The 12,239-nt window shown below is 39.8% G+C and overlaps 1 protein-coding gene across 2 annotated transcripts in view; it reads left to right on the top strand.

Annotated features, from left to right (window-relative positions):
• Positions 1-12,239, top strand: part of DGKI (diacylglycerol kinase iota) — a 309,513-nt gene that overhangs the window by 271,526 nt on the left and 25,748 nt on the right. For both annotated transcript variants that reach the window (XM_087873744.1, XM_034403576.2), the window contains exon 29: positions 392-417. In XM_087873744.1, coding sequence (XP_087729870.1) covers positions 392-417 — 26 coding nt within the window. The remainder of the gene's footprint in view (positions 1-391; positions 418-12,239) is intronic.

Genomic DNA, 12,239 nt, shown 5'->3' with positions numbered 1-12,239 from the left:
TGTGTGTGTGTGTGCTTGAATACACTAAGAGCAAAGTAGCTAGCAATATGTTATACTACTTCTGATCTTGACTTGCAAGTTTTAGTGTTAGTTCAGGATGGAGAGTGGGCCAAGGTTTTGCTGATACTGGCAGCAAGATATGTTTGTTAGAATAAAATGAGCAATGTTGAAAAGTGTCTCTCTAGGATCTCAATGTTCTGATTTAAGAGCTTTAAGGTGGCATCTTGTGTGATTTGTGTCCTACATTTTTACAGCTTGCCATCCTATCCCATTTCACCTTGCAGATACCTCTGCAGAAATTCCAACAAGGCCATTAAAGTCTTTTTTTTAAAAAAAACAAAAAACCAAAGAAACCAAAGACTAAAGCTCCTTGTTATTTCTTCACTTGTAGGTCTCCTGTTTCTTCAGAAGATCAAGGTAAGATTCAATTTCATAAATTCTTCCACTGAATTTAAAATTGATTTTGATGAGAAAGGGACAGTAAAGTTGTACCTGAAAATGAATTTGAAGTACAGAAATAAGTAAAATTTGATATAGACACAGAGATAGCTCCTCTGTCATTTCATTAAATACACACGGGATAGTCTATCCGGTTTTGGACTTCTGTTCTATCATAAATCTAGTTCAATAACCTTGCTTTTTTGCTTCAGTAACATTGTTTGGAATAAAACTTCTGTTATTCATGACTGTTAACCTTAGAGTACTATAGACTCTATAGAGAAAAACGAGATGATAATAATGATTGTAATCATTTACACAGCGTTTTACAAGGTTCATCCCAGAGGTGGTATTCAGCAGGTTCTGACCAGTTCTGGAGAAGCGGTAGCAGAAATTTTGAGTAGTTCAGAGAACCAGTAAATACCGCCTCTGACTGGCCCCGCCCCCATCTATTTTCTGCCTTCCCAGTCCCAGCTGATCGGGAGGAAATGGGGATTTTGCAGTAATCTTCCCCTGCCACACCCACCAAGCCACGCCCACCAAGCCATGCCATGCCATGCCATGCCATGCCCACCAAGCCACGCCCACAGAACTGTAAAACTGTAAATTAGTAAAATAATTTGAATCCCACCACTGGTTTATCCCCACTCTCAGTCATCCCTACGATGCTTCACAAGTTAGTGGTTGAACGAACAGGATGGTTAAAAGATCAGGATACTGGGACTCACCTAAAGCTATATTAACAGTTCCTGGAATTGCAAGATTCCTGGCTTTTCAAATACGATTTTACAATGTTGAGAGAGCACACACTGTTCCCTTCTATTTTTCTACTGCTGAGTGATACATTTATTTCATTAGATCCTTGCCAAAACCTTGCCTTCCATGCTTCAGAGGAAACATTACATTGAATACATTGAGTCTGTCTCAGATACACATATCAAGCAGCTTGTCCATGGACATTGATTTATTGGTTGGTATTACGAGATTTCCTTACCTTATGTTATTGCTCCCTCATTTGATCTATTAATTGAGTGTCAGATGACAGATAAAGTACTTCCTTGGGCAGCTTCTTGGTTTTAATCCACAATAGCTGTCCCCACGATCTATTTCCCTCTTCTCCTTTCACTATTTTCTTCCTCTGCACAAATTGCTCTCGTGTTCCATTTGGTGCCACTGTGCCCACAAGACTTGCGCTACAGCTTGATCAATATCTCGAACCACTCCAGAACTATAAAAGCAATTTATGAGCTTACTTTGAAAGGAAGAATCAAAGCCATAGCCACGTATCATACCAAGGACATTGAAAGCTTCTGTTTAATGACAGTGAAATGGCTGGTTGAGGAAACTCACTACAGTACCATAGAGAAGTGCACTTAAAAGGCAAGAGCAAGAGTTTGAGATTTCTCTTTCTGAAGTCAGAATATTTAGTACCGATGCTTTAAAAACTGCAGTTTTCAGGAGAGTAATTTATATCAGCATAGCCTTCCTTGCCTTCAAGGTGTTCTGTGAGTTACTTGTTGACGTTCACAAGAGGATACCTTACCTACACCAGACCAATATCCTCTTTTCCTATTACTTTAAGGGTCCCACTCCAGCAAAGCTTCAAAAATATTCTGTTATATTAATATTCCTCTGCTATCTGTCTGATATATTTTCAGCTGTTTAAAAGAAAGTGATTTCCACCTCCCCAAGCATGAGTCTGACAGATAATTTCTCTTTAGCAAGATTTGCAGAGACAAAAGTGTACGGGTTACAAAACCTACCAGCAATTGAATTTTTGCCATTTAGAACCAATATGTACAGTTCCTTTCCTGACAGCCTTCCTATGATCTAGCAAGGATCTAGGTCTTTTCATTGATAATGGAGAAGCATCAGGGGTGAAAACCAGCAGGTTCTGACAGGTTCTGGAGAACTGGTAGTGGAAATTTTGAGCAGTTCGGAGAACCGGTAGTGGAAATTTTGAGTAGTTCAGAGAAACGGCAAATACCACCTCTGGCTGGCCCCAGAATGGGGTGGGAATGGGGATTTTGCAATATCCTTCCCCTGGAGTGGGGTGGGAATGGAGATTTTGCAGTATCCTTCCCCTGCCATGCCCACCAAGCCACAACACACCCACCAAGCCATGCCCACAGAACCAGTAGTAAAAAAATTTGGATTCCACCATTGAGAAACATGTAGTTGGCTGTTTACATCTCTCTTCTGAATCTTCATCAGTCTATGCACCGATTGTTGTACTGTCCTCCCAACCCTAACTATGCATATAGCTGAGCTTTGGAGATGATTCACCTTACTTCCTATTCATATTTTCATACTCATAACTTCCCGCACTTAGAAATTATACTGTGTAGTATGAACAAATCAGATAGCAGATTATAACTCCACACCTTAAACTGTTCTACTTAAAAGTGAATTATGCTCCATTACTGTATGCATTTAAGCAGTTTGAAGGAGTTATTTAATCAAATTTGGTTTTATTGAATAACATTCTTTGTTTTATGTAGTACATGAATTATTGAATATGCTGGATTGAAGTTGGCTTCTAATTACTGTCATTTAAAAAAAAATTGTATTAATTATATCTTTTATAATCTGCTCTTTTATATATGTATTTATTTTATTGTCACTTTTTGTTTTGGAAGACTTCTTGAAGAGTGTTTGAGTAAAAAAGATAGACAATCTTTTTAGAAGAATTAAACCCCAGGCATGGGATTTAACATTAAGCTATCACTGAGCTATTGTCTCTTTATAGTTTTTACCTGACCATGTTAATCCTCTTGTCCTCTTTTAAAGTAATTATCTCAAGAAGCACTATCTCTGCATGTTTTTTTATCGTAACGTTTTATGAACATTTGTAAAAAATTTAGTGGAATTGGTTCCTGTGATTAGTAAGATAAATAGTTTCAACCATTTACTGTTATAATTTTACGGCTTATACCACATTCTTTAATGATCCCCTTTTCTGAAGTCTATAACTGGCAAATGTTACTTTCTTATATCAAGCCATGGCAGTAACTTGTTTAGCACTGTATAATCTGCAATGCAGGTCTTTCTTTCTGCAGTTAATTCAAATCAACACTTAGTCCTTCCTAGGATGGACTTTCCTTTGCAGTCAGAAGGTATAGCTGACTTGTACTCAGGTTGTAGCTTTCCATTGTCAAAGCCAGTGACAAAAGGTGGAAGATAAAATTCCTGCATTGATTGCAATTCCTATGGGGTCTTTGCTGACAAAAAACAACAACAGGGCAAACACTCTATATGATTTGCAACTACTTGTGATATTCTGAGCAGTGACTGAGGGATTGCATAGCCTGAGCTAGCAGGAACATCTCAACAGGAAAGACCACACTATATTGCTTCAGGCTCTGTAGTTTGGGGAGGAATGGGTTAAGGTCACAAATATCACTACAAATACTTTAAAAAATGGTTGTTCTCCCTGAAATATGAGCCTCAGTTACTTTCTCATTTTATGCCTCCATGTTTTGGTTGAAAATTCTAAGGCAGGGGTCTGCAACCTTAAATGCCCAAAGAGCCATTTGGACCCGTTTCCCACAGAAAAGAAAACACCGGGAGCCACAAAACTTGGGTGGACATGGCCAACTCAATGTCACTCACTTCTACCACTCACATGACCCCCTAGCCATGCCTACCCAGCCAGTCATTAGGGCAGAGAACCAGTTTTTAAAAAACACCGGGAACCACAAAATCCTTTTTACATCTCTTTCTCTCTCTCCCTCTCCCTCTCCCTCTCCCTCTCTCTCTCTCTCTCTCTCTCTCTCTCTCTCTCTCCTCCCCCCTCCCTCCTTCCCTCCCTCCCTCCCTCCTTCCCTCCTTCCCTCCCCCCTCTCCTTCTCTTTTTGTATCTCTCTCTGTCTCTCTCTCTCTCCCCCTCTCTGTATCTCACTGTCTCTCTCTGGCCACTTCTCCATCCCCCGCCATCACCCTTACCTTCTCAGGCCAGATGAGGAGTGACTGGGAGGGGAGGGCGAAGGGCGGGGCCAGCCTGTGGTGGGATCACCTGATAGGGGGCTCCCTATCAGAGGGCCCAAAGAGCCGCATGAGGCTCTGGAGCCACAAGTTGCTGACCCCTGTTCTAAGAATATGTTAATATATAGTATGCATAGAATCTATTTTGGGTAAATGTTGAAGGGAAGTCCTACCTTAGCACTTGGCCACCATAGGTACCCCGGACATGAGTGATGTCGAGCTGGCTATGCCTACTCTGACCATGCCCCCCCACTGAAGATCAAACACAACCCTGATTCGGCCCTCAGTGAAATCGAGTTTGACACCCCTAGCTTAGAGATTGCATCCCTTGCAAAATCTCACGAAAGTAGGAAATAAATAGCAAAAGCTACTTTTCTATCTCAGTTTTGAATGCTGCTTATAGATGGTTTCATTAACTGCCTCATCTACTGAACCTCTGGAAATTCAAATATCTGCTGATTTCATAAAACTAGAATTTGGTTTATTTTAAGTTGCTGAATAAACATAACATGTCAGGGTTGACAAATTACGCTAAGATATAGCCAAGAAAATACTTTAGGGCTTATATGTGTGAATCTAACTGGTTTACTGTAGAGTGCCTTCAAAATTAAGCTACATTTAATTTGGGAATCCATTTATGCTTAGTGCTAAGTCACTTTGTGCTAGAGTTTTGTTCTTAAAAAGCTCTCTATATGCTTGGATTCTCATCCTCAGTAACACATCTTAATTTCCACTTAGATTGCATAGATACTTTATATAACATTTATTCAAAATAAAATAAATGCCAATATTGGTGGAATGAATGAGAAGAAATTTCACTGACTTATTGCCTTAAAACTGAAATATCCTTATAATAAAATATCTAAAAGTTCATTACCTTGTGAATTGCTGAAAGAACCAGTTTGATTTTAAGCTGCTTTAAATTTCAAGGTGAACTCCTTTGATTTGCAGTTTCTGGAACAATATATATATTGGAATATTATAGTTTAGATTTCAGATTTTTCTAAATGCTCTCACACAATTCTTGATTAAAATGTATTTTATCTTTTTAAGATAAAATAAATTTAGAAAATATAGAGAAATACACTGGAAATACTATTCAAAGATGCATTTAAATACAATTATGGGCAATTTTTATGACTTTTTCAAAGAAGCAAATATAAAAATAGAACAGAATGGACTCATGGATGAAGGTAACTGAAATCAGCCTTCTCCAGCCATCCCTATCTGTCCTGAACAAATGGTGAGAGCAGGGGTGGGCTTCAAAAATTTTAGCAAAGGGTTCTCTCTCTTGCTGGGTGGCATGGCCATGGTGGAAGTGGCCTAGTTGGCCTCCTGCACCATGGCAAGGAGGGGTATTTTTGCCCTCCCCAGGCTCCGGAGGCTTTCCTCAAGCCTCTGTGAGGACAAAAACAGCCTCCCCAGGCTCTGGAGGCCCTCTGGAGGCCGGAAACAGGCCCTTTCCCCAAACTTCTGTAGGCCCATTTTTCACCCTCCGTGAACCTCCGTACATGCCCTGCACTTACCTGCATTCAAAACAGACTGTGTGGGGACTCCTGGGAGGGGCAGGGCAAGTGGTCGGGGCTAGCCAGGAGTGGGATTTGGGGTTCTCCGAACTGCACAGAATCTTAGCTAGAGGTTGTCCCGAACCCCTACGAACCCTCAGCAGCCCTGGGTGAGAGGGAGTCCCATATTTAAGCAATTTTCCTGAGTGTGCATGTTTATGTTTCCATTATAACTTTGTGATTGAAAGAATTGTTTGATCTTTGAATACAAATTAGGTAAAGAGATTTCTATTTCTTTTTCGTGTTATCCATCTTGAATACTTCATTAGTTGAAAGATGGGACAGAAATGCAATGAGCAAACAAGTAGAACCAAGAAGGTTAAGAAGGCCTTTAAATTAAAAAAAAGGCTGGAATCGGGTTATTGAGGTACATGTTCTCTGAATGAGCAAGAAAGTGTGCAGTTAAGCATGGATATCTGAAAAGGGATCAGTTTTATCCTAAACATTTATTTCAAAATTGGTTTTTGCTTCTTTTTCTCTCACCAATGTAACTTCCCCCCCCCCAGTGAAATAGATACTATAGAATTTATAAGGCTCTATATTCTTCTCTTTGCTTTCAAATTCACATTATTCTCTTCATCAGCTTGGCATCTTTGAGAAATGCTGGACAAAAACATTTGCATAAAGCTATATTTCCACTCCCTAATTCCTTCCAAGTATTTTGAAGCCAGCTAGGATTGTCTTCTCTTCTTTCAACTTTGGGATGCTCGAAAAAAGCTGGGAAAGCTATGAGCCAACCTGTGCTGTATTTAGTGAACCAGTAGCAAATTCATCATTCCGACAGCATTCTTCTTGATGACTGAATTATGTCAACTCCTGGAATAACTAAAATCACATTACTCATGGTCTATTTGGAAAGGAGAAATCACACTCTGCCCGTACATTCTCCATGCATCTATCCGTTTTGTAGGCATCTTGAGTGAAGAGTTAACTGGCTGTCATTCTTCCTGTAAATACAATCCCATTAAAAATGGTGATGATGCTATGAACCCATCATTTGACCACCACAGTTTTTCTTAATAGTTGCACCCATGGTCGCATGTTATAGTATGAGACCTTACATGTGTATACAAATCACAGGAGGGAAGGGGTTGTTTGAGATCAGAGACTGAAAGAAAGTTGAGTCATGATTTTGGTGCATGCATCTTATGCAAGGAGTCAAAATCCAATGTAGTGGTTTTGGTTCTATAATTCAAATGTAGACATTGTAAAATGGATTAGATGGATCAAGATCAGGTTGCCTATGAAATCTGCTAGAGTTCTCCAATGTCAAGCCATCCGCTCCAAGAAGCTCCCATATTGCAAAAAAGCATATATTTTCTGATTTAAGATTTACCGCATCTGAGACGAGAATATTGATTTGACTTTTCAAGACAGCCTCATGTGGACAACCTGATATGGACAGGGTGGCATGACTCAAATGCCAGTTCAACTCAAATGCCATGTTTGGAAGAGATCCTACAGTTTCTGAAATTCTTAATTAGCCTTAGCAGGCTAGGAATTCACAGCACTGTGATCCAAGATATAGGAAAGCCCCAGACTGAGATAAATTAGCATTCACACAATGAAAAGAGGACAAGAAAGAGGCAAAATAGATTTGCAAAGTTTTCTTATTATTTTAAAATATAAAGTCTATTTTAGCTTCTTTTGTATTCTGTTTTCATGTAAGTTATCAGATATATTTTTAATAAGAAGCTATATCATAGAATAAAATGGTTTCATATTTGAGATGACAGATAACTATACAAGGTCAACTTAGACTGGAACCCTTTATTTATTTAACTGGGAATAAATCCAATTTAACTTAATTGAGTTTATTTCCGAGAAGACATGTGTTGCATTCCATAGTTAAACCATTATTGGATTTTTAATTTTCCCACTCTAGATGTTTTCTGCCTTGGTAATGTTCATCTAATTGAAAATATAAACCAGTGTTTTGCTCTATCCCTTCTTTATTTCATCTGCTTTCATTGAAGAACCTTACAAGAAGAAAGAAAAATGTTCAATTTTTCAGCCCTAGAAGAACAGTACTTTCTTCAAAAGATATAAATGCAATGTCAAAAACAATGTTTTATATTCAGAGATTATAAATTGTTATCTCCCAAATTGTCACTTCTATTATCAATTTAATTATGATCAGTATTAATAGTTAACAGCATTAAGAACAATTCTTAATTGTGTCAATTATAAAACATTAATATAATTTTAAATTTAATTTGGGTCTTGCTATTTTTTTTTTGTTTGTTATTTACCACATGGGTAATTTTTAGATGAGTTCCTAGTTGGTTTTTAAGACAAATTTTGACAAAGCTTAAAATACATCTAGAATCTGAACTTTAATGTTGAAGAAGACTCCTGAGAATTTCATGGGTGGCCAAGAAAAGAAGCAAATGGATTCTCAAACAAAACAACCTAGGTTTTAACTTGACCAGCCCATATTATCCTACTTTGAACACATTATGTGATGTACCTAGCTCTCTGGAATAGTCCATAATTTTGGGAAAGAAGAAGACAACTAGCAGCAAGATGGATGGACTGAATTACAGATGCACTGTTGAAAGATCTAAAGATAATGAAGAAAATCTATCTGTGGGGTCATTAAGAGCTGACATCAACTTGCTGGCACATAATCAATCTCAATTAACCAAACTAAAGAAATGGATACGGGTATGTCTAATCTAATGAAAAGAAGGACTAAGGATGGCATGATAACAGTGTTCCAATATTTAAGGGGCTCCTATAAAGATGAAGGGGTCAAACTATTTTCCAAAGCACCAAAAGGCAAGACAAGAAACAATGGCTGGAAACTAACCAAGGAGAGAAGCAACCTAGAACTAAGGAGTGAGAGCAATTAACCAATGGAATAGCTTGCCTTCTGAAGTACAGTATCTTGTGGGTACTCTATCACTGAAGGCTTTCAAAAAGAGATTGGACAACCAGTTGTCTGAAATGATATATGGTCTCCTGCTGAAGACCTCTGAAGTCCCTTCCAACTCTATTATTCTGTTTTCTATGTTCTAAATGTGATTAAACATGCTGAAAAATTAGAATATGTAGTGATCAAGTTTTCCTTTTTGCAGTTTCCCCCCTTTTTCTATTCCATTGACTTCCTCAATGTCTAGGATTTGAAGTGGGAAGGGAGTTATGAGAACTATCTATCTATCTATCTATCTATCTATCTATCTATCTATCTATCTATCTGCTTCTTTCCTCTCATTTTTAAATTGAAGGAATGATTTACCCATCTCTCTCTTTCTTTTAGAAAAGCTGAAACTTAGAATACTGCAGAGGAAGCAAACAATGATTTAAGCTAGCATACATACTAACGTGAGGAATCTTGGAATGTTAAAGCAATTGCAGTTTGGGAAATACTGGAAAAAAGATTAATAATGTGTGTATGTTAATAAATATTTTTGCATGGGACAGCACCTGGCTAACATCCTTTGGACTAGTCAGGTCTGGTTAAGACTTGATTGTGAAAGTTTGCATTCCATTTTGCTTGTAAAACTGAGAATGTCAAAATGATATTTTTTTATTAAAATGCAGATAGAGCAAATTTCTATTCCACCTTAGATGAAATATTTATCTTGATCCATTCCAGTCGGGCTTCAGGCCTAGGCACAGCACGGAAACAGCATTGGTTGCATTGGTTGATGATCTCTGGAGGGCTCGGGACAGGGGCTGTTCCTCTGTCCTGGTCCTGTTAGATCTCTCAGCAGCTTTTGATACCATCGACCATGGTATCATGCTGCGCTGGTTGGGGGGCACCGTGTTGCGGTGGTTCTCCTCCTTCCTCTCTGACCGGTCGCAGTTTGTGTTGACGGGGGACCAGAGGTCGACCCCGAGGTGCCTTGTATGTGGGGTGCCGCAGGGGTCAGTCCTCTGGCCCCTTCTGTTCAACATTTATGTGAAGCCGCTGGGTGAGATCATCCGTGGTTTCGGGGTGAAGTAGCATCAGTACGCTGATGACACTCAGCTGTACATCTCCACCCCAGACCACCATCATGTCAATGATGCCCTTGACATGATGTCCCAGTGTCTGGAGGCCGTACGGATCTGGATGGGGAGAAACAGGCTCAAGCTCAACCCATCCAAGACTGAGTGGCTGTGGCTTCCGGCGTCCCGATATAGTCAGTTGGTGCCATCTCTGACTATTGGGGGCGAGTCGTTGGCCCCCACAGAGAGGGCTCACAACTTGGGTGTCCTCCTGGATGCATGGCTATCTTTAGAAGAGCATGTGACGGCCGTGGCCAGGGGGGCTTTTTATCAGATTCACCTGATTCGCCAGTTGTGTCCCTTTCTGGATTGGGACTCCTTACACACGGTCACTCATGCCCTCGTCACTTCCCACCTGGACTACTGCAATGCTCTCTACATGGGGCTCCCCTTGAAGAGCACCCGGAGCCTCCAACTGGTCCAGAATGCAGCCGCGCGGGTGATTATGGGAGCGTCATGGCACTCCATGTAACACCTCTCCTGCGTGAGTTGCGCTGGCTCCCGGTGGTCCTCCGGGTGCGATTCAAGGTGTTGGTGACCACCTTTAGAGCGCTCCATGGCTTAGGGCCTGGATATTTACGGGACCGCCTTCTGCCACCGAGAGCCTCCCACCGGCCAGTACGTTCCCACAGAGAGGGGCTCCTCTGGGTGCTGTCGGCCAAACAATGCTGACTGGCAGCCCCCAGGGGCAGAGCTTTCTCTGTGGGAGCACCTGCCCTCTGGAACAAGCTCCCCCCAGAGATACGGACGATTCCGGACTTACGTACTTTCCGTCAGGCCCTCAAAACCTTTTTATTTCATCAAGTCGGGCTGGCCTAATCTCTCCAATTGTGTATTTTAATTTGGATTTTTAATGGGTGATTTTAACTGTCGGGCCAAAATGTTTAATTTATTTTTAAATTGTTTTTAAATATTGTATTTGATGTTTTTTACTTCTGGCTGTTCACCGCCCTGAGTCCTTCGGGAGAAGGGTGGTATATAAATTTAAATATTAAATTAAATTAAATTAAATTAAATTAAAATTTATAGACCTTCTTGGAACAACAACTATCATCATGCATAATTTGGCAGTAGTTATTAAGTTTTTAAAGGGACGCGGTGGCTCAATGGCTAACTGGCTAAGAAGCTGAACTTGTTGATCGAAAGGTTCGAATCCCTAGTGCCGCATAATGGGGTGAGCTTCCGTTACTTGTCCCAGCTTCTGCCAACCTAGTCGTTCGAAAGCACGTAAAAAATGCAAGTAGAAAAATAGGGACCATCTTTGGTGGAAAAGTAACAGCATTCTGTGTACCTCTGGCATTTAGTCATGCCAGCCACATGACCATGGAAACTTCTTCAGACAGCGCTGGCTCTTCAGGTTTGAAACGGAGATGAGCACTGCCCCCTAGAGTCAGGAACGACTAGCACATATGTGCGAGGGGAGCCTTTACCTTTATTAAGTTTTTTAAAAGTGTTTTTTTCCATATTAAGGGAGTCTTCCTCACAAAGACACTTGGATAGAGTTCATTGCTTCCAATTAAATGCCTGGTAATAAAGTGATGTAATAATATAATGGCAAATGTATAGAAAAGCTCTTCCATTCAGCAAATAAGCCACATTAAAACCGTCCTTCGAAACCCTAAAATGCAATGGTTAAAAATGCACATCTTTTGAATTCACTTCTTTATCATTCATAGTAAACAAAATGCATTATTTGTGCCTAACACTTGTTACAGTTATACAAGAGAAAGTCTGTTTGTTCATAAGGACAGTTTACTAATGGCTTGGCAGGATGGCATTCAAGGCAAAAAGGGGAAAAAAAAAGATTTGAAAATATAAAAAACACAAGTTGCTTCTTTCGTATTCTGGAACTACCAAATAAGAAAATGGAAATCTATTGATATTCTTGCCATTTCAGGGAAAAGCATTGCCAATGGAATGTTTTCACCAGCTAGCTGTATAGAAAGAAGACTTAGATCTGCATTTCTGTCAATCTTGAGATGGGGATGCAGAGAAGGTTCATCAGGAGCAAATCCACTTTACCTTATTAAAGAGCAATAAAGCATTTCTATTTCTTATTGTGAATGCTGATCCAAGAAAAAAAAAACTAGGAAACAATTACTTTATTTCAGTGTTTGTCCAAGTGGAATGATGCTGTGGGACATCTTCAAGGCCTGAAGATACTTTATGCCATGATAAAACGTGTGCATAATTCATGTTTGGTATTGTGCAGCGGTAACATTTGTCATCCTCCGAATAAATGCATTTTTAAAATCT

This window comes from Pantherophis guttatus, chromosome 7 (assembly GCF_059756535.1).
Source record: "Pantherophis guttatus breed Tessera chromosome 7, ASM5975653v1, whole genome shotgun sequence".
Classification (NCBI taxonomy): domain Eukaryota; kingdom Metazoa; phylum Chordata; class Lepidosauria; order Squamata; family Colubridae; genus Pantherophis; species Pantherophis guttatus.
Note: the sequence above shows the minus strand (reverse complement) of the source record. Positions and strands in the feature narration are given on the sequence as shown.